The 24,173-nt window shown below is 34.7% G+C and overlaps 1 protein-coding gene across 16 annotated transcripts in view; it reads right to left on the bottom strand.

Moving 5' to 3' along the window:
• Positions 1–24,173, bottom strand: part of KCNT2 (potassium sodium-activated channel subfamily T member 2) — a 149,381-nt gene that overhangs the window by 72,275 nt on the left and 52,933 nt on the right. For all 16 annotated transcript variants that reach the window (XR_014587657.1, XR_014587658.1, XR_014587659.1 and 13 more), the window contains one exon: positions 2,243–2,423. Coding sequence is in view for 12 of the 16 variants with exons in the window: in XM_083847277.1 (XP_083703403.1) it covers positions 2,243–2,423 (181 nt within the window). In the remaining 4 variants the exon portion in view is untranslated. The remainder of the gene's footprint in view (positions 1–2,242; positions 2,424–24,173) is intronic.

The following is a 24,173-nucleotide window of genomic DNA, read 5'->3' as shown; positions in this document are numbered from 1 at the left end:
AGCTGCTAAATGATATATGCATTCAGCTAACAGTGTATGCAGGCTAACAGTAATACCTGTTTTGTACTCTTGCAAGGGGAAGCCTAGTGCACAATAGGCTAGGAAATATGAATTAGTCATTAAGTATATAAAATGTTGCTCCTCTAGTCTGAATCCGTTAGACTAAAGATAATATTGTAATGATCTGTGCCATTAATAAAACACACAAATACCATCTCAAAGCTTCTCATAGTAAGTAATATGCATTTAATCCTGAGCTCCATTTAACTGTCTTTGATAACTATTCTTTTTCTCACTCCATTCAACTGATGGAGAAACTGAATTGTGATTGATAATTGTATTTATATCATAGCAGGACAAAAGCTCAAGAGATCAGAGGATTATAGTAAATGGGATTAGATCAAGCTGGTGGCCAGTCACTAGTGGGGTACACCAGGGCTCCATTTTGGGGGGACAGTTCTCTTCAACGTTTTTATGAATAATCTGTACAAAGGACTTGAATGCATACTAAGTTTGCAAATGATACTTAATTAGGAGGAGCTGTTGACTCCCTCAAGGGTAGGGAGGCCTTGCAGAGAGATCTTGACGGACTAGAGTGCTAGGCAATCACTAGCTGTATGAAATTTAACAAGAGCAAGTGCTGGATTCTGCACCTGGGACAGCAACCCTGGATATGTATATAGACTGAGGAACAAGCAGCTGGAGGGCAGTTCAGTGGAGAAGGGTCTGGGGCTTCTGGTCAATGGCAAGGTCAACAGTGTGCCCTGGCAGCCAGAAGGGCCACCCATCTCCTGGGGAGCATCAAGCACAGCATTGCTAGCCAGTCAAGGAAAGTGATTGTCCCACTCTACTCTGCAGCCTCACCTCGAGTACTGTATGCAGTTTGGGGCACCACAGTATAAGGACACAAAAAATATTAGTGTGTCCACAGGAGGGCAACAAAGATGGTGAAGGTTCTAGAGGGGAGGATGTATGAGGTGTGGCTGTGGTCACTTGGTTTGTTCAGCCTGGAGGAGACTGAGGGGAGACCTCATGGTGGCCTGCAGTTTCCTCACAGGGATGCGATGTACACGATGCTTAAGTGTATATTAGAAGTAGTTCAAAGATGAAATTTCTATTTCTGAGGAAGTTTCAAATTTCTTAAAGCATATTTAGTTTCAAAAAGAATATGTATTTTACTAAATTGCCACTGAGTGGGAATATAATTGTATTAGTGCATATGTTTGTGTATGCAGACATTAAATATTTAGCTATAATTAAAATGTTCAAATTTTTTCAAGGAAATTAATGCTGACAGCTCAAGCTTCAGGCCTCCCAGGGATTCTGTGGTGTTTGCTCACAGTAAGCTTTAGTTCACCATCAGAGCAGCAGAGTCTGGAAATTATAGCCATGTGAGAAACTGCAGCTTCAAGATCTATCAGGCCTACTGCAAGATTTGATAAGCACGAATGGTGTCTCCTCACACTTCCCTTTTGTGTCCAGGAGGTCTAGGTCATCACCAGATGTCAGACCATTAACATCATGACAGTGCTGCCTTATAGTCTGAGGGTGTCTGACATCAAGCATTTGCTAATGAGCTGACAAATGTTCGAAATGTTCGGTAAATTTAATGAAACTGATTGATTCCATGAAATACTTGGATCAATCAACCTTTTCTTGTGGAAATGGGTTAGAAGGTCTAAGCCTATATAGGCATCAAAAATTTCTAAACATGCGTTTGGCTCTGTGTATACTGACATACACAGATATGAAGAGAATTTGCTTGAGTTGCAGATTTAATGAGTTGTTGGTTTTCTTAAGTTAGCACTGAGCTGTAAGAGTAAGAGAGGAAGTGGAGAGAACCAAGATTAGAAACAGGGAGAGCCTGCAGAGGAAATGTTATACTCATAAAGAAAGTGCTGGCTACTGTTTTGTTTTTTTGGTTGGTTGGTTGGTTTTGTTTGGTTGGTTTTTGTTTGTTTTGTGTTGCTTTTTTAAATCACTCCATTAATAACCCATATCTCAGGATGAAGAGAAGGGCTATGTGGTACTTGATATCTTTTGCCAGCAGTTGAAAACTGATTTTAATGTTCCGTATTTCATTATAAATCTAAACTATATGAGGACAAACAGTGGCAAAAGTATAAATAGAAGATATAGAAGATAGTAGTTTTCTGATATTTTATATGCAATAATAACAGTATTTTTTGCAGTTGTTTTGTTTTAAAAACAATTCTAAAGAGAAGAAAAAATCCACATTTACCTGTATGGGCAACACCACAAGAGCAACACAGATCATAATGACAACAAGCAGCTTTGAAGGCCATATCTTGGGTGTAACATCCCCAAAGCCCACAGTGGAAAATGTCACTATGCAGAAATAAAGGGAGTCAAAGAGAGTCAACCTGTTTCCTGCTCGTTCCAGATGCTGAATTCCACAAATACTATGTAGAAAAGAATGAATAAAGACACGAAAGATAAAAACTGCACTTAGGTTCAGTTCAAGTTTGATGATTATGTTATATATGCAGAAAATTATTTATTTTAGAGTGGATACATTGCTCAGCAAAGACATTTTTTTCAAAAAGAGGAAAAATGAGTATCAAACCAGAAGTTTGTTATTATTATAATTTTTACATCATTTATAATAAAAAAATATTTTTTCAGTATTTTGGTATGATAGAACTTTGTTGCTAGGTTTTGCTTAGTGGCTGGTGTGAGGGAGAGGTGGTATATAGAACATCACAGATTGATGCAATTCCTTTCTAAACCAGAACAAAACAGATGGTATATAGTTGCCACCATTCAGAATTTTTTAAAAAGCATCTTTTAATTTTTCAGGGAGCGTTTGCTGGTATGGCCAAGAAAATGTACACAATACTTTCTTTAAATCACTCTTTATGTTGGTCTATATTGCTTTGTATGGTAAGAGCTACTAGAATGAACTTGTTATGAGAGTACATGTTGCATACTAGAAAGATAATGTTGGTATAAATGAGTACCGACTGTCTAGAATAAACTGAATGTGAGAATTGGAGGCTATCCAATTGTCAGAGGAATAAGTGTCCAGGTCCAAACTGCAGGTAGAAGGTGCCAACTGTTATGAAGTTCCTGCTTGCTACAAGTACAGAATAGAAATATATGGCTTGGTTGTTTTTAACAGCAGAACAAATAATGTTCATTCCTTCCGGTCACACATTTCTATGAACAAATCAATGTGCTCCACGTGTTACTTGGTAATTATTTCTCTTGTAATCAGAATGATTTGTGTAAGTTAATGCTCTTTTGGTTTTTAGAAGTAGTGGCAGAATCTGTTTAGAGGTCCTACTGCTGTTTTGTATTTTGCATGCTTTAAAAATACTTCAGTTTGAAAAACTATACCATGATGAAGAGCTTTCCAAGCTTAAAATATGATCTTCATTGAGACAGTAGAATCATGTAAACAAATTCAGCTTTTAAACTATATTCACCTATAAGAAGAAAATTGATCCGTGTACCATGCTGAATAGTGTTGTGGTTTTTTATCCTTGGAGTTAGCTGAATGATTTCTTCTTGGAGAATTTGAGAGGTAATTGGTAAATAATACCGTATTCCTTGGTAATTATTATTCTAGAACGTACCAAAGATTATTTCTTTATATACCATATCCAGATGGTAATAGTCACTCATTAATATCTGCCATGGTAAAATTTTTGCATCACCAGGGAGAGCCTGTGTTTATAACAGCTTTAGCAGTTGTTCTTCTGTTCTCCATTCTGTTCTCCAAAAATAATTTAGCAGTGGGCAGTGGCATTTCCAGAACATATGGATCAAATTCCCAGTTTCCTTTTCACAGTTCTAGCATTTGTAGTTTTCACACTTCTCAAAATGTTCTAAAAAGGGTGGTGTTTTTTTTTCTGTTTGCATAAGTTTCATCCTTCAGTCAGAACTGATACTTTTATATCCCTATCCAATTTGTTCCACATTTTTCACTGGTGTTGTAATCTAGATCTTCCATAATTTCACTATGTTCCCAGTTTGTTTTTTGTTTGTTTCTTTCTTTCTTTGTTTCTTTGTTTTCCCTCCCTTCTTAGAAAAAAATTGGTAATTATATTTTTGTTCCTGAAAATATTAACAGAGGGACTGTCTGGAAACATGCTAATGAAGAACACTTTCTTTTGGTCTCAGGCAAGGAAGTTTTTCAGCTAGCTCCTATTCCAGTCTCAATTTGAAATAATGGAGTACACTGCAGAGGCATCCAAGTACAAAAAATAACTTACTTTAATATCATTATTCACATAACTTTTATATGTAATCTTAAAAACAGATTTGTGGTGGATTTTTTTGTTGTTTTTGCTATTATTGCTGAACACCCTGGTGTGTTTTCTTCTCTTCAGTTGTCTTTTGTGGGTACAGCTCTAAAATACAATCTTGACTTCTGGAATTAAGTCACCATGGCCAGGAAAGTAGCAATTATACATAGTCAGTGATATGGTCATAACAGGACTATTATACCATTCCACTGAGAGTGTTAAGTATCTGCAGATAGGTTTGCATTGAACTATAATCCTATCATTGGTAGCAATGTATTTTCTCTAATGCTGGTGCCTGTGAAATTGCTTAGTGTTTGCATAAGCAAAAGGGTCAATTCTACCCTTTGTACCTAACAGAACGGATTAAAATGTATAAAATCTGTTTTTTTTTGTTTGTTTGTTTGTTTTTTGGTGGTGGTGGTGGTGGTTTTTTGTTTTGTTTTTTACATTTTCAAGGAGTGTGAATTGTTTCTTCACTTTTTATTCACTTTGTAAAACCTTAGAAAAATCTTTACTAATTTGCTTATAGGAAAACTCACAGCTTTATGAAGGGGATATCCTCTTTATTAATATTATTCTTCATGTACTTTCTTTAGCCAACCAACCCAATTATAGCCTGGCTAACCTTCCAGCCTCTTCTAAATGAACAGCAAAATGCCCATTGAATTTAGTAAGCCCATCATTTTATTAGCTGTACTCCTGTATAATCCTCTATATTCGTATTCCTTGAAGCTGTCAAAATTATTTTGTGCCTTAGCCAAACTGTTGTAGATTCAAGTTGTCTTTTGCTGAACTCAGTGGGCATAAACCAGTGCTTCTCACTTTTAGCTATGAATATTAAAGTCAGTGAGACATGGGAGCTTTACTGAACCAGAAATTAATCTCTTCTTAGAACTTGAAAAATTTATTTTTCTTCAAAATTACTTGCACCTCATCTGCAGTTCTACCAGATTATACCTGAGGCCCTAATAACCCTGCAAGCAAAGGAATGATAAATCCAAAAATAGTCTACCAAGTCTTAATTTCACTGGTCATTTTGCTGCTCTGCCTGTTGTTTTTAGAAGAAGGGATCGCAAAATTGCAAAAAAAGTGACTTTTGAGAGAGCTTTATGGAAATCTAATTTCCAAATTAAATATTACCTCTCTTACTCCTCACCCAAGAATTTTGTACTTTAATCTCACTACCAGTACATCTGAAGAAACATTAGTCAGTATCTACGGCATGTACCTACTTGTCTGGGCTACCTGGTTATACTGCACAGGGAGTCTAATGGAAATTTACTGGCTTTCCAGTAAGACAAGCCCACATGGATTAGTTACCCCATTTCCCCAAAATTTATTGAGCATTTTTACTATAACCTAATTCTTTATATGAATAATAGCATCAGCGTCTTTTTATTTTTCTTGTAAATTGTTAAATGTTGAGCATTATTTTTAAAAGATGCATCGATAGTGTATGTGCTAAAAGAGCCAGCACATGTTCTTGTTCTGCTTTCTCATATTTCCCAACATAATGTAATATGCAATAACTCAGAGTTTTTCTTTTTGCTGTTTTGATATTGTATGGTGGCATTTGTATCTCCTTATTCTTGTTTACGTCCTCCTTCCTTTTCATGCCATGAAGAAACAATGATCTACTTAGTCATCCCTGGACAGACATAACAATTTCAATCAGGAAAGCAACATCCAGCAAAAGCAATGCTTAAACCGGCTTGTACTTTAAGAGAAAATAAGCCACTGTAATAATAAATAGACAGAAAACACCTAATTAAAATAGGGGGCCCAATTCACCACATTCTATATCAATTTAAGGTTTCGGTAATTCCAACAAGCAGTCTTCTCATAGTGGATTTAAGCAAGCCATTACAACAAAATAAGGCTGGTATAATGGAAAGGATATTTATATTACTAAAAAACAACAACAACATGGGTCTGCTAAAGTAAAAGCTGTGTCAGCAAATTTACTACAAACTCATGAAGAAAAGTTATTTTAAACATATAAATGTAATCTTTGAAGATCAGTCATGTTTTGTTTTTTTAGGTATCATTTGAACTTTTGAGAGTTCAATCTTCATTTTACTGGAATTTTTTTTTTTTAATTCCGGGAATACTTGCTTGCTCAAGTATTTTGTGTGCCAAAACTAACAACAGTTTGTAAATAACCTATCTCCACATACAGTACAGAAACTACCTCAAAAAAAAAAAAAAAAAAAGAATTACTTTCTAAGACATAAAAAGTTAATATACAAAAGGATTGATGACAACATGGTTACTACCAGGAGCTTACCGTTTTCTCCCCCGTCCCTTAGTTGAGTATTTAACTGTCCTGATAAAATAACCAAATATTAAGATTGAAATGATAATACACTGGTGTGACACAGATATGCAAATTTCTAACTGCTTCATGCTAAAAAGACAGCCCTTCTGTAAGGAAACTCAGATGTTTAAACAGAACAGACAGGATGATGCTGTAGCTTATACCTAGGGACAGTCCAGTTAAATATAAAGCTAGTCTTGCCCACTTCCTTTTCCTGAATGTCTGCACTGCTTGGTTTGTTCCTCTTTTACCACAGGACCTTAATGCTTCACTCTGCATATCCTAAATTTTACCTATGCAATCCAATTTGAAATGAACTAACCTGGAATGGAAAATCTGAGCACAGAAGAGGGGACTGCTCACTCCACAGTGAGAACTCAAAGGGCATTATGACATTAGTCCATACCAAGGAACTAGACAACTGTTTGGGTGGCCTGAAATTTTACTTTATTGATTCAGTTTATAAATAGTAGCATACTGCAGTAACACTGGATTACTGTCTGCTATGCCTTAACAAAATATTCTATGATTGTGAGGGAAAAAAAAAAAAGTTACAATTACCCAACTATTTTATATATAAAAAGAATAAAATTACAATGTTGCTCCTGCAGTGCTGTTAAGCAAGTCACCTGGACAGGTGGAAATCAGAGGAATAAGGAAAACTTGTGCTTATTTTATTTCAAACCCAGTTCCTATTTGTATCTGAGCATCTGCTGTTAGAAATAAATACTGCAGAGTAAAATAATCCCTGAGATTAAATCAGGTTGCTAACATACTGCCACAGCATGACACAGAAATGGGCACAAGAATTTGGATAGCAATTTGTAAGTATTGTACGTGAATTATTTTTATATATAATCATTTTAGATTGGTTTGTGTTTTCATTTGTCAGTGGTGCCAAATATATCTAGTATTTCTTTATTTCCGCTTTTACAGAAAATTATTATTTAGAGGTACAACCTCTTGAGGTCTAAAATAGTGCATCAGAGGCTAAAGCCAAAAGTTAGAGATGCTTAGGTGTTTTCAGGATTAGGTGGCATTTAACGGCATTGTTTTCCTTGGACTTTGAGCTTCAACTTGACTAATTACTTCTACAGTGTTTTAAGTAGCTAGCTATAAGGAATAGCTAATGAATATGTTGAACTCGCTGGGGATAAATTGTAATGTGTTCAGTGAGATCCCGTGGTACAGGCTCAGTGCTTAGATACTGTAGAAGTTACATCTGAAATAACTCAGAAATATAGTAATTGTGCAGCCCATGTTAAATAAGTGTTCCGATTTAAATCAGTAGTTTCTCACATCCAAATGTCTTTAAAGTTTCCACATATCTGAATATGCAATGGTGACGTTACAACAAATGACAAATTAAATTACAATTACTTGATTGATCTGTGCTGCCAATTAATATTTTTATTATTTTAAAATTTTCCGATGCTACTTTCACAGATATTTTTTTTTCTGTATGAAAAAGATTGGAATGAACCCTTTGCTGATAGACTATCAACTGTAGTAAATACCTATGGGCAAAATACAGAGCATAATAATGATGACAACAACCATGTTAACTTCCTAGGAAATACATGGCGGGCCCTTGAGATATATGTTGCCGATATAGTGGCTGTAACTATCTGCATTAGAAAGTGAAGATTTGGAAGAGTTCACCCAGGTTGTTAAAAGAAAATGCAATCAAAATCAAAATGTGGCTATTAGAACAGGTCATACTTCAGTCTTTAGAAGGTGTATACTATATTTTAGTACTCTGATAAATGTACTGACTTTTTGTCTGAAATTGGCAAAAGGAGTTCACTGGGCAAAAAATGCTAATATTAAGTTGGCAGTAGTCTAAAGTCCTTGAAACAAAAGTGATGTTAGGACTAATGCTGTATTTGAAGAATGCCCTGCTTTGAACTGAAGGAAATAACTTTTCATACTCGGTTGTCTCTGTAGGGTATGCTGTGCTGTTTAGGGTACTGATGTAGAGACAGATGCAGTTTTGTCCTGTATTTTCCTATGCTTTAAAGTTAGGCATTATTGGAAAAGCAGCTCTCAGTGCTTGAATTGAATTGAATAGCTCAGAATTGCTATACACAGAATCATTAAAAGCTCAATTTATACTTCACAGAACTTTGTGTTGAATGATGATGTAACTGGAATGACATTAAAGTGACTTTTTAATTTACTATATCAGTTATGGAAATACTGTATGTTAACTTCTGAATGACAACATATGTCCTCCAAATTTTGATTATCTCCTATGAGACACTACAGAGCTTTGCAGTCTGAACCTACAGTCAGAAAAGGTGAAGATGTTGCTAACCACTTTACGCATGATCTAATAATCTAATGCTTTTAATAGCCTCTGATTCTTTTGTAATGAAGGAGAGGCAAAGAAAAGAACAAGGAGCAATCAGAATCTATAGCAAGTAAATGAAGAGAGAGAGACAATCAGAAAATACTCTGACCAATAACAAAATCTCTACCCTCCTCAAACCTTCCAAAGCTAATGTTTTAAGTTGCTGAAAACAAAATACTTCACTTTTTCCAAGCCCTGTGATGTTTTCTCAGGTCTTTTGTAAAATCTGTTTTGTCTGAATATTTATTTTCTGAAAATCAATTTTCCATAAACAGCATTAAAATAGAAAAACAAAATTGACTCATTTAAAGAGATTTGCAATTTCCAAAATGTTAAAATGACAGAATCTGGTACAATATATCACAGAATTGTAGGGATTGGAATATCCAAATATATACAGTATAATTGTAGGGGTTGGATAAATATATCACATAATATATTAAATTTAAGAATTAGAATGAGAAGTTCCAATTTGCTTCTTTCATTCCATATAATAGGCTTTAAAGCTGTAGGAATAACTGACTTCCAAGACACAGAAATGATTAATTAAATACAAGACAGTGAAAGAAATGAGGGAGAAATGCTGATTGGAAAGAAGATAAAGGTTGTTATACTGTCTTTAAACTGAGTGAGTCAAGAAATATACTTGTTATTCTTAGTTGAACCCTGAGTGCAGTAGAGCATGCTGAAATATATTCTAAGACTGACTGGACACAATATCTCAGATATTTTTGCAAGTCTAATTCCACTTCATGAGACAGATCAATGTCTTTATACTTTTCCAGAATGTTTTCTTTTCAGAGGCAAATGTTTTCATACAACACTCTTACTTTTTCCCAAAATCACTGTAGTGAAGAAAAAGACTCAGATAACTTCAACAGGCTTTGAATCAAGCTCTTGGGTTCTGTAGGACTTTGTAAATACAATTTGAGATGTGGGTGGAGAATTGTCTGTCTTACTCTATACAGCAATCCCATGATGTCAGAAATAAATACTGAATTTCTCTTCAGCTGAAAAGGTAACCATTTTCTGTTCCAATTCTATCTCCAGCCAAAACAATCTCGCCTGATGATGTATTATTGCTTATCCATGTCTAATGTGTTTTCCTTCCCCAAGGAAGTTATATGTAGCTAATGGTACAAAAGCTGAACTTACAAAAATAAACTTCTACTAATACGCCGTGTGACTTCCAGAAACTGCAGAACATCTTGTTAAGCAGAATAGGATATTATGAAATGAACAAGTGTATATAAATATTTGCTGAAGTTGAGTGAAAACCTTTCTATTCCTGCTGCTGCATTTTGTGGAGCTGCAGTGTAAGAACCCTGCTCATTGGGACTGCTCAAGTAGAGTCCCACTGTGGGCAGCATTCAGCTCAGAGTGTTTCCATAAAAAGCTTTGTGCACGCTTCAGTCTGCAAGTCCTGAGAGCTATCTGTATTTTTGTATGCTTTCAGTCTGCCCCAGAGCTTTGATGGTCAACAAAGTAAACCTTGACATTCCAACCTCAGTGTGTCAGTACTGTTACAGCTAAGAGCCTCATGGAGCCTGAGGTTTTGTACTGCTCACACAAAGAGTCAGTCACTCTTCAGGAAATAGAAACATGCAAGTCATACTTTAACCACTAGGAAATCTACAGAATTAGGTAATATTACAATACCTATCCTTTTTCAGGAAACAAAATTAGGTAATCTACAATACACAGAAACTATATATGTTATGCTGGAAAATTCAAATGCAAACTTCTAATTTAATAAGTGATCTGCACCAGATACGGTGTACTTTGGAAAATCATGCTTAATGTTTCTTCTAATACATTTGAAACACTCCCAAGAGGGTAACAGTCATTATGCAAACCATCCATATTCCCTCTTCCAACAAAATGTTTAAATTAAATTAACGATTGAAGGATTCAATAGCCAAACATTTGCTAAATGTACATAAGAAGAAACTAACCCAGCATGTAGAATCAGGATAGGAATTGGAGACAGATTTGCATATATTTCGTTCCCAAATAACAGAACAGAATCCAAAGTTATCCTCTTAGCATAAATCATTGTTGAAAGTAATAAAAAAGTCCTTATAAATATAAAGATAACGTAAAAAATGAAAAAAAAAATGCAAACTACCTCTAAAACTGCTTGGATATCTGTCTGAATCTGACATTGCTCTTAGGTAACTCATAGAAAAATATTTTGCGTTTCCAAAGCCTGATATTTTACCCCTGTCACCATAGAAGTTGCTTGATTATGTACTTGACAGATTTGTCATTTTTAATCCTGTTAAACTTTTTAAAAATCTGATTTTAATAATCAGATGCATTAAAAAAAAAAAAAAACGTATTCTTGAATCACAGAAGGTTGGCTAAGAGAAGACAATAGTAATAAAGAAATGGAAACTCAATCTTTTAAAACTCTAAATCAATACTCAGGTTATATCCACTATGGAAGCACTACTTTTTATCATTTTTATTATTTGCTTATTTTTAAAGGAACTAATCATTATTTGTTAGATTGCCACTGGAATATGAAAGATCCAGCTTCGTATTTATCCTCTATGACTGTGAATTCAAATTCACATCCTCCACTTCTAAGGAAATAGTAAATATGTCATGAAATAAGCTTGACTGACTCAGACTTTTCTACCAAAGCTTTTTCTCTTGGCGTGGAATCATTAAAAATGCATTATTTGAGAGCAATGGGGGGGGGTGGGGGGGGGGGGGGTTAATAAAAGTGGGAGGAGGACTACCCAGCCTAGTGGGAGGGCTGGCACCTAGGAATATTCTATGCCCTTTTCCAATAATTGATTTTTTGTTACGCAGGTCAATCATAGTAAAACATGTTTAAACATTGCTTTCCAGATTTTGCACAACAGGTAGGATTACCTTTATGAAAAGTCTGTCTCCATTGCATAGGTAGATTAAATCCATATAGGCTCTTATTTCCCCTTTCAGGAGAAGGTAAGGTGGGCTTACACACATTGAAGTTCCAGGGACAGCTACACATTACAAAAGAAAACAAGCCTGCTCTATTTTCCAGAATCCATCAATCACTTTTCATTCCTGCTTCTGTTTTTCTAACAACTCTGTTTGCTAAGCCACATGAATCAGAGGACAAAATTATGTTCCAAACGTTGGACTTCATTACCGCTCAGAAAGTTTTTAAACATCACACGTGTTATCTTTGGCTCTATATCTTTGTCAGGTGTAGTTGTTAATCTGTGGCAACAGTGTGTCTGAGCTACTCAGGAGCCATGAAGATCAAGCAGGCCATCAAATACACTTCCCACTCTTTGGAATATACGTTCAGAATTAGTTGAAATGGTATTCCCAAGTATAGAATCACAGAATCACCTAGGTTGGATAGCTTCAGAGAATCAAGGTTTTGTGGGGCGCTTATGTTTTTTCAGACATTACCAGATGGAAAAAGTGTTCTGCATCTATAATTTACATTGACAGCCTCTCCTATTATTCTAGTTTTTTATTGATTTTTGAACAATGTTAGTTAGCTCCAAGTCAAATACTGCAGGTGCAAAAATGTGGTGTATGAACTGTAGAAACTCTGCTGAAACTCTGCCTCAACTTTGGGGAGGGAGATGTTCCTACTTTGCACCAAGTACAGCTACTCACTGTGCTCAGTTTTTACTAAATTTTTACTTTCAGAAAAGAGCACAGGGATTCTTACTTACTATGTTCTGGCCTTGTAGATGTCTGCATCCCAGACAGTTCTATAGCTATGTCCATCGCACCTTTGAGAACATCTTCTTAAAAACTGTGTCAAACTGTTTTTCAGTCATATCAAGAACCAAACATTTCTTTATTGATGCCTTCTGATTAAACCAGAGTTGTAGCCAATTATCTTGCATGGTTGGCAAGCCCTAGGTTTGCTGAAGTCTCATACCGTTTTATGATCTCTCAAAACAATAAAAACCTCCTCAGACTTTTGTGCACTGCATGTTATTATCTTGCAACTAATAGTTGGAGTTATTTTACTAAAAATAGGTTTAGTCACTGACTTGAACAGCTGCAGAGTTCATTATGCTCCAAAACCTCTTCATTAAATGACAAAATTGTTTACAACCCTATCTTTTGCCAGAGTCAAAAATGAAGAAAAATCTATGAACTCGCATGGGATCCTTTAAGGATCTTCTCCTGCTTCTTTCCTCTTTATGATAGTGAAGGAGAGATCTAGTAAGAACAGGCAAAATGATTTTCAAGTTAGATGAATAGAGAAAAAGTTTCTAAAGTACTGACAGAAAAAAACGGCAATGTCCATATTAGGTTAGGCAAAGGCTCCTTTAATTCACTGCCTGTTTCTACTGAGAGCAATAGCAGATGTTCAATGAAAGAATAATCAAAAACAGCATAGAAGGATTGTCCCAAGAGATACTCCACCTACATTAAAGAACTTGTAATAATAATTCAGTGTGCATACCTTAGTCGTGCTCCACAAGCAGACTTTCTCTTCTGGAGGGAAAATCATTTCTGTCCATCCTAGCCTAAGTATACTTCAGACTCCTTACAAACACTGATTTTTTGTAAACAAGCCTGCAGCTCCTGTCCTTGAAGTATCCTCTCTAATGTTTACATGTATAATGTACTAAACTTGCCTGTGGTAGGAGTGTTTCCAGACGTCACTGAAATGTGTAATATCTTTCAGTACCATTTATTTGGCTTCCTGGAAAATCCCAGATGCCAATATTACTTTATGGCAGCTTATTAGATTTATTCAGTTCCTTGTGTGGATCTGTGGTGGTAAAACACCTTAGCTTCAGTCTGTTCTGACAGTCTGTCCACAACATATCTAATTTACTAAATATCTGATCCCATATAAGCTAGGCCATGAAATTAAATAAATGTTTAGGAAAAGAGTTGATTAAAAAAAAAAAACAGTTTTACAGCCGCTCAAGACAGGGTCAGTCTTAGGTGTTCACCCCCTTATAACTGTTACAGCATTACAAAATGGTCCATAAGCTACTGATAAAATGGTTTTATTTATTTTCAGCCTCATTTCAGCCTCAGTTTTACCTCTGGACATGGAATAAACTGAGTTCTGCTTTCCTTATTAATATTTCACTCATAACTTTTTACTATGGTATTACAGACAATCCTCAGTGTCTGCATTAAGCTCATCTTTTTCCCAGAAACTTTCATTCATGTCTGTTTTCATCACCAATTATCTAAAAGGACTGCACAGTATGATAATAACAATAATAATCTTTTCATGGTGCTACACACGGAGAACTAAAACTAGGGACATGGTTTAGTGGGTAATATTGGTGACAGGGGGATGTTGGACCAGATGCTCTTGGAGGTCTTTTCTTACCCTTTGTTCTATCTCTACACTCCCTGATAAAGAGTCCCCCTCCAGCTTTCTCGTAGGCCCCCTTTTACATACATGTAAATAGATATGTATAGATATGTACATAAACGTACACACAAATGTACATACACACCCACACGTAACTCTATCCTCTTTTATTTTGAACTTCCCTGCATAAAATCCTTCTATTTAATTTCTTTTCACTGCTTATCACTAATGATAAAAAACTTGCAAAATATAGGACTGGATTTAATTGTTTGACATCAACGCACTGTAAACTGAAAAACAAATTAAGTACCAATACTCGTTCTCTGCATTTCTTTATTCCTAAGTAAGCAGCAGTTGATTATCATTTGCCATATATATTAGTTGATAATGATAGATGTCCTGATAATATGAGAGAGGTAATTCAAAAATGTATTGGAATTTCATGAAGAATTTTATTCTTGCACTGTGAAGTTAAGCAAAGTAGTAGAATACATGCAATTATAGGAGACCATAATGCATTGGATGCTTTTAAACAGCCTCACCCCTTATACGATCTCCTATTCCTTTTGTAATATATTGGTATGCATACTGTTTTGCTGTGGAATGTAATTAGGTATGGTACTCTGTGCCCAAAGGAATTGACAATTTGATTTCATGCCTGTTGTTAAGCATTCAGTCTGCAAAATCAACCCACAGTTTCTACTTCAATGTTTAGTAAATGAATACTAATTCTTTTTTGTTCCTTATTGCTGTGACTCAGGCACTTCCACTACGATGTTCAGTGTATATGTAATATTTCATGTGTGTTTCAGAAATGTACAACTTCCACAAACAAAAAATATAGTTGTGTTTTTGTAAAGAATGGGAGCATAAATCCAACTTTAGGCTTAGATTCAAGTTCCTTTATAAGCATAGTGTTACATGATGGTCAGACTTGATCTAAAGGGTCTTTTCTAACCTAAATGATTCTATGATTCTATACAATTAGATGTTTTACCAAAGTTAAGAACTCCCTATAATTTACTATTTTTAAGTTTTTTTAGGAGATGGTTTTTATTGCCAAAGGAAGTACAGACTTTATTAATCTGACTGCTGCTAGCCAACAGAAGTTATATATGCTTTTTTCCTGTATCTCTTTACCATTTATTTGAATTATGTCCTTTATTAGTAAGACTTCTACTTTGTGGGGGGTGAGGAAGAATGGAAATTAGTATCTGTTGACAATGCTAGAAATGCAAATTTACTAAAGTTGAGATACCATTTGGAGACTAATTTTAACACTTTTTGACCCACATTTACTTTTTATTGTGATGATTAGGTCAAGTGGTTGACAAATTTGTATGTTCTATTAAAAAATTCTGTTGATTTCCACAAGCAATTATCAGAGGTTACATTTAAATGTAACATTTTCATAATGAATCATAGTTTTAATTCTTTACATGCTTTATTTGAGCTCAGTAAGTGATTTTGTCATGTTGCATCTGGCATGGGGAATGGGAACCCTATTGCTAGTGGAAAGAATATCATACACATGTGAGTTAGAGAAATCCAAGGACATCTGACTTAAGTTTATCACCCAAATGTGGTACTATGTTTGGATGACTGTTTACCCCTCTAGTCTTCACCTGTTTGAAGAACATCTGGCTAAACATCATAGTAATTTCTAATGGAATACAAGCATGCAGAAGAGCAAAATGAGAATTCTTTCTTTTAAAAATCACTGTCCTAAATGCGTGAAAATTCTTTCTTCTTATTTTTAGATCACCTTACGTTGCAGTTCTAACTATGCCAAAGTCTCTGAGACATCCGTTCAGTATTCGGTAAAGTTGTGCCTAATGTGAGTGAGTAATTCCTGGTGGCTGGTGCCAGCTTCTGTTGGTAAGTCCAAATTTGCAGCACCATCTTTTTTAATTCTTCACTTTCTGATTTGAGAAATATTAACTGCGCTAAACTCCACACTCTGAAAATACGTTTGGAATATGTAAAAGACAATAGAAGACATCAAATCACTACACGTAATTACTGTTCATCAGAGAACTGATGGCATTTAATATAACATTTAAATGTGTTAACATAAACCAACACAAACATGAAATCTTACTAACGTAAAGTAAATAGTTTGTCAGGCTAATGAATCAGTCAATGAAATATTATACATATATATATTAATTAATTCTGCATGCTAATGACAACTTCATTTTTGAGCCAGGAATAGTGAGTGATGACGGGTTGATGCCAGGCATTGAATTTAAATACTGAAGTAACATCCTCAACCTAATTAGTCATCTGCTGCTACACATGGCATTCTGTTTGCTAATGTCTAAAATAATAGAATGCTCTCAAAGACAGCATGGGAATATCAGATTTTTCTTTTAATTGCAAAGATAAAAAGAAGGATGTGATATGCAATGCCTTCATGCGATGAAAAAAAAAAAAAGGAAGACAAGTTTTTAACACTTGGTATATGTATTAAATAGCTTCTTTAAGAGGATCTTTATCTGCTTTTATAGAAGTCCTCCAAAATCAAAGCGAAACCTAAAATTTATTTATTTTTTTAACCAGTAAGATGATAAGTATTTCACAATCTGCAAACCATGGTTTGCATTCCAGATCTACTTTTATTCTAGCAATTTATTTTACCAAAGTTGTTCTTGACACCCCTAATCTGAAGAGAACATGCATATTTTGCATATGGAACATTTACATTTTCACAAAAGGTATCTACTTACAAGTCTGTGATTCAGCAGCAGATATTTGTGCATGTGTATTTGTAAATGAATGGAAAGCTTACTGGGGAACCCATATTCCAATAATTTTCATGGCTTTGCATGCTTCTCAATTTTACATCTGTAGTTTCCTATGTCTCAAGGCTCACTGTGGGAGCTCTTTGCCCACCTTTATCTAAATTCACTTTGGAACTACTTTTCAGCATAATGATCTGCACCAACCTGTGCTAGAAAATCAGCAAAGCTTTGATTGTAATTTGAAAAGATCACAAGTACCTAAAACCCCTACTCCTCTTCCAAGGTATAGTAAAACAACAGAAATCCTTCAAACATATTGGTTACTTCTTTAATTTAATATTTCTCTACATATGAAAAAAAATAGGAAAAAAAAAGTAAGAATTGCTTATAAATAATCTGATTTTGACGCTCCATTTTATAGAAGCTTTGTGAAGGGCAGCTTTCTAAACTGCCATTTAGCCTTTCTGATTATTTTTTATTTTCAGAAGAAGATGACTACAAATGGTATCTTTCACACTCAGAAGATAATACAGATTGAACTATCTAATCTTTATGACTTTGCACCACAGACCACAATAAACAGGCTACTCAAATTATTTTTAATTTCACTGGTCTCTGCATCTAGTTTTAAATGTTCTATTACATCTGTTTCACAAAGAATTCCCTGCAAGCAGCATGGGAAAGACTCTGACCTAATTATTTTAGAAATAACTATGTAGAAACATCTAAAAAGATTAACAAAGGAAATATTATGTCACTACCAAATTAATAACTAAAATAGCATGAAAATCACTGTATAATTATCTAAGTTTCCATAGAAACCATGTTTGATGGGTAGCCAAGAAGACTTCTGATTGGGCTTTCGTAATTCTGCTCTGCCTACAATAAACATGATTTCTGTTCTGCCTTCCATAAACAACTCACCAGTTTTTTAGTAGCTTGTATCCTATAGTCTTTAAGCAGCACTCTTTATCAGTTTTGATCAGCCATATTGTTTTTTTAAGATCTGAACTCTTTAACTTAAAATGTAAAAATCTTTTTTAAAATGTATAATGACAAATACCACACTATCATACAAATGAAAGAAGAGTATAAATTTATACACGACAATAGTCACAGTACAATAGTTGCATTAAAATAAGCAAGGGCATCATTAATCCATGAAACTTTCATTCTTTTTATTACATTTTGTCATTGTAATTTTTCATTACCTTTTCTAATCAAGCTTTCTGAAAGGCTTTGGCCTACAAGTACTAATAGTACTGACATAAGCAAATGATCCCCATTGCTAGCAAAGGTAAGAAAGATGTGGCCCATCCAAGAAGACCCTATTCCATTATAAACAATAGGAGTTTTATATAAATTTTGTTTCATTTAAATAATCTAGACTGTCAAGCACTTGCGGCAATACTGTGTTTTCACATGCTTCTTATAAAGCAGATTTTACCAAAGCTACCTTAGCAATTTCTGTACCTAACAAAACATATGTTCTGTATGCATTTCTGACAACTGTACAGTTTCAATCAGGAAAAAAAAAAAAAAAAAGGCAAGCAATTTGGCTATTGATCTGAAAATTTTTACAGAAAAATTATCTTTAAATAACATGCTTTTAGCAGATCCAGCAGACTGGATCACAGATCAGCTTTTTCAGTGGAAATTCAAACCTGATTAAATAACTCTTGCCAACATATGTTTGAGAAGTGATATACAGAGTATATCATAGTAATTAGCTACTAGCAAACTTTTAAAATCTGTGAAGAAATTAAAAACGTCGGACTATTTTGTCCTTTTGTTTTCTCTTCAGGATGTAAAAATGTCAGACAGTATTCTTTGCGGTAAATTTTTGACTTGAAATACTACCTCTGGCTAAATTTATTCCCTTTTGCCTGTTCATATCTGTCATATGGAAGCTAAGTGCTGGCCTTGCTGAAAGCTCAACAGTTAACCTACAGATAAAAATGTGCTGGTTCATGTTCAGTTATCTTCAGCTATCTCTGCCACTTCATGGCCTGAACCAAATACCTGAAAACAACATATATCAATCTATTCGTTAATTGTCTTGGCTGACTCCCTTAATTACGAGATAAGGAGCACCAACTCCTGACATCTATCCAAGATGCAAAGCAGTTACTTTGTCAGTTCATGACAAACATGAACCAACAATGTAATCAGCAGTTTGCTTTACTACTTAAATGTCTGTTTAATAGTTTAAATCTCAAAATACTTATTTATTGGTTAATTTTAACAAGCGAATTTACAGTTCAGGAATATTTATTGTTTTTTTTTCCTGTTTTTCAAACGGCATATATGACCATCAAAAAATAATATTGTTACAGCTTTAACAATATCCAGATACAACCTTGGAAATACTTGGTCACTACAGACATACAGAAATGTGGCACAGCCACAGTGAAATCAATAAGACTTTGACTACTGCATTTGATGCCAGAAATCAGGGCCAACTCTGAATTCCTCCACAATCTTCTATTAAAATACAATTTACATTATACCAGTAAATACATTTTTGTCCTACTGAAGTTGATGAAAATGTTGTCTTCCTGTTCGTCTACACTTTTTTTCCCAGAAAATAATATTTTAGATAAACTTTTATTGAATTTATAGATTAGTTGTCCACAAATAACAAATGTACATTTTAAGAAATGTTTTGTTATTGACTTTCCAGAGGCTTCACAACTTTTTTATTGTTCCATCACTTAAGGTAGCATTAAGTTAGCATCTGAAGTAGAACTCAACCTTAATTGTACACACTCATAGGAAAACTATCCCTACCCCCCCACCCTGATTTCAGCAACCAAGAAACAGGACATGGGTAGGGTGGAAGTTGGTACAATGGATTTGGGAGATACTTACTGCTCTTGACCACCCGAAGTACTACCTGGCTTACTTCTAAGACCTAATTTTTCTGTTTGGAGAGCACTGCACAGGAATATTTCAAAACAGAAAATAGAGATCCTTTGTTGGAAACAGGCAAGTTCCTGACAGATCTGATTCATTTCAGAGACAGAAAAGAACAACTGCTATTATTTAATATTTTGTGGGATTCTTGTAATAGTTGAGTAATTTTTTATTATTATTATTTACAGTTACTTAGGCCTTTCAATTAATGTTCTAAAATATTCTGGGACATAAATTCAACAATTCCTGTTTAGTCCTTAAGATCCTGAGACTTGATGGGCTTTACCATTTGAAAATCATTGGATTTGATCAAACTAAATGACATAATCACAGTTTAATTTTGTGCTATTTCTGAATGCAAATAATCTCTCTAAATCATAAACTGAGATTGGACCTGAGCACTGGGTATGCTGTACAACAAAACATAACAGCATAGAAAGAAGTGTAGACACAAAAAAAAAACCACATTATTCTACATTACATAATCCACCAACTCTCTCTGAGTTCATCCTACTTAATGTTAGGCATCTTTCTTGGAGAATTGCCATTGTCAGCTCCTGCTATAACCAACACAGAAGGGCAGAGAATTAGACCTGCATGAAGCGATTTTGTTGACTTCAGATCTGCACTGCATTCTGAGGTGGCTGCCTCTCTTATTGATAATAAAAGGAACTGGAGCATTGAGGTGCCACATTTTTTTAACATTAAGTGAGATTATTCCTTTTTTTTTTTCTTCTGTAACATAGTGTTCAAAGTCTGAAGGTTTGCCTTGTTTGGACTAGGTTGTTGTCTGGATACATTTTCAGCCTTACAAGTAACTTATTCCTACTGTTTCCTCCAGATGAGAATTTTTAATTGACATTGAGGCTACAGTGTTGGCATACTACAGGTATTCTGTAAGTGAGTTTGTGGAAACATCCTCATTTTCTGATGTTGAAAGCACTGAAGAATAGGTAATGTTAAGATTTTCCTCAGTGAGCTTTCAGTGAGTAAAGCTTGTGCAGGCTTCTTAAGTTCTTCAGTATGAAAAATAAAATAATCTGTTTGTAGCCACTTTTTTCACAAGCTAATTATTCTACACTGGTGATATATGATTAACATTGATTTAAAAAACAAAGTAAGTCTTAACAGATGATTCACTGTGTTATAGAAAAATGCCTGAAATAAGTCATTCACTGTTATTTGTAAACTGTAGAGTTTACATAAGTAATTAGTATTCCATTTGGCAAGCAAATGCAAACATCCATTAGCTAAATGACACAATATATAGTTTGACTAAAAGTCTATCAACAGTAATTGCTGAACATTTTTTCATACAAGTGGGCACTTCTTTTACTTAGATCACTGTCATATTTAAAGAAAGAGAAATTATTGATAGCCTAATGTATCCTTGGAATCACAAGAAAAGATTTAAAAATCCCTGTATGTAATCTGTAAACTGCAGATACATGGAGTTAGGCTGATGAATTTGCTAGTCTGCAGATGAGTTCTACCCCCAGATCCATAAACAATTATCAAAAATCAAAGAATAGCATAGACCACAAATTTTGTTATGTGATTACTGTTTGTTGTGTAATAACACCAAAAATTGTCAGCTGTATGCAAAAATTTAAGAGCTTTTTCCAGCTAAATTCTAAGTGCAAAGGACAGCTTGAATAATGACTTTCTAAAAATTGTAAAATATAGATGTTTGCATATATATATATGTAAAATATATGTATATTTTTTAATCTTTTAATCTGAAAGCTTATTTCTGAGTTATAAAACATAGGTTGGAATGTGTTACTACCACTTACAAGACTGCTGAGTTGTAACTGATGTTTTTGATGATGATGCATGAGGCAGAATTTAATTCATTTTCTGTGGGTTTTCTGCTAGCTATCAGAAGTTCGATTATTTTGAAAGCACATATGAAGATAGTAGCAAAGTTGATGAGGAAGAGCTACTTTTATGCATATTTTTTTTTTAATGTTTTCTATAAATATTGTTGTTTCATTTCAGCTAGCATTAGTAATTTCTGTTGAGAAAGATGATCAATCAAATGGTAGCAAATGCGATGCTATTATCTATATAATAGAAGAAAAGGGGAAAATGTGCTGGTCTTAGACACACTTAATTTTCTCCCTCCGTTGTAAAGCAGTGGGAGGTCAGGAGGTCCAGCCAGATTCATCTCCAGGGTCCTGGGTGTGCTGTGGCATTTCTAAATGATGGGACTGAATATTCCCTCCACATTTAAGAAAGAATCATTTCAGTTCTGCCTAGACAGAACTAGCATGGCATGTTGCTGTTCACTAGACTTGCGCTCACACAAAGATCAGACAGAAGTATCTCCTGACATAAATAACCTCTTATTCTGTAAACATGTGGGCTCTCAGAAAAAGTCTTTAGAATACACTCTGCAGCAAAATTGTACTTTCAGAATTATCTCTGGAAACATGCCAGCTCCAACAAGCTGGTACACATCCAGCAGTTTTGTACTCCTTGCAGAACTACAGAGTTCTGTAGTTACACAAGAGATTAAGCAACTCTTTCCCATTTCAGGTACCTAGCAAAAACAATATTTTTAAAGATATTAAAAACATACACAAAACTAAAAAAAAAATAAAATAAGGAACATGTCTTTTAAATATGGACTAATTACTTGATAGTACTTATGTTTCAGCATTAATTTGTTTTAAATTTTCTCATAGAAAGGATCATCGCAAGTCTTACAAAAGCTGTCAGTCTCACTTAAAGCAGTAAGAAAGCAGTTTGGCTACACTTTCTTAGTGCACCAGACTAACCGAGAAGGCAAAAATAAGTAGAAAGGGGAGTCCTCCTGTTCTTCATTCCATCTCAGACTTCCTATAAAATGATGTAATTCCCATAGGAAGTTTAGTGCCTCCTCTTTCCATGTGTCTGCTAGAAAAGGCAAACTTTTGAACAGAAACCTGTGTTGTAAAGTTATATAGACTTCACTAGTACTGAGAAGCCAATGTACTTATTTAAGCAGATGGTAAAAGCAAGGCTGTCAACCAGCAACTACTAAGTCCCATACCGTTACAATTTAATACATACAGTGCCTGGAAGCCATTATCTCATTAACTTTAAAGCTGGGGAGGTAGACATAGTAGGGACAGTTAGCAGTGCCACCAAAAGCACACCATGAGCATGTCTTCATAGTACCGAAAATACTATAAGGGGAAAGTGCAAAACTATGGATGAGTGCAATTGCTCTGAAACCACATACACTGTATTCAAACTACTAAGCTAGGCTTATCAATTTTGCATTACTGTGCTACTTTGTGGACCGAGGTAATATCTCTAAATGTCACCAAAATGTGTTTATGAAAACTGACTGATGCTAGCTCAAAACTCTTTTTTTTTTTTAATATGCTCTATTACATGTATAGATAAACCCATATCTAGTCCCATATGTGTCTGGGGGAAATATAGTCACTCGGTTACTGCTTGCTATTGTAGAAAGTACGAGAGAACAGCCTGATCAAACCCAACCTCAAGTGGGCAGATTCCAGAAACAGACTTTGCTTCTCCTTCAGCATGACAAAACTCATGTAATCTCTAAAAGATGTCTCCTAAATTGAGATACTCCCTCAAATTTACCATGGATATAATATAATTTGAAGACATTAAGCTGATTTTGACTGTTTACAAAGAATTTCTTAGATATGTTTAAAATATACTCTGTAATACAAGGTCATACCTTAATAATAAAGGTATGACCTTGTAATAAAGGTCATACATAGATGGGTTAAAAAAATATAAAAACACCATTTTTTTGTGTATGTAAGCAATAGTAAAAAATGCCTAAACAGAACCCCAGTCGTAGGCAACCTTCAAATGCTTGAACATCTATTCTTGGTCATTCCAAAAGTACTTAATTTCCTTAGTTACTGCATTAATGAGTATTCTCATCCTATTTAGCTTATTTTGCAGTCTAGCGGAGTCAATACTAGGTCAGTATATAATGATCTGTAATGAGCTGCTATCTACAACTGTTGAGACCAGACATGATTACTGCAGGTGAGCTTGCCATTTTCTTCACATTTTACTGTTCTTTATTAAAATGTCTGGTGGTGAGCAGGATGTTCCATTTTAGCTGCATCTTCTGTACCGTATCAACCAGGAATGATCATAGTCAGTTCTTAGAAAATGTTGTTACTAGCTTACTAGAACTGACGGCATTTGTCATGGAATTGTATGGCCATAAAACAAAGGACCATTCATTTAGCCACTGGCTAGAACAAATTCCTCTTCTTGAATA

This window comes from Anser anser (assembly GCF_964211835.1).
Source record: "Anser anser genome assembly, chromosome: 8".
Lineage (NCBI taxonomy): Eukaryota > Metazoa > Chordata > Aves > Anseriformes > Anatidae > Anser > Anser anser.
This window is presented reverse-complemented; position numbering and strand designations above follow the sequence as displayed.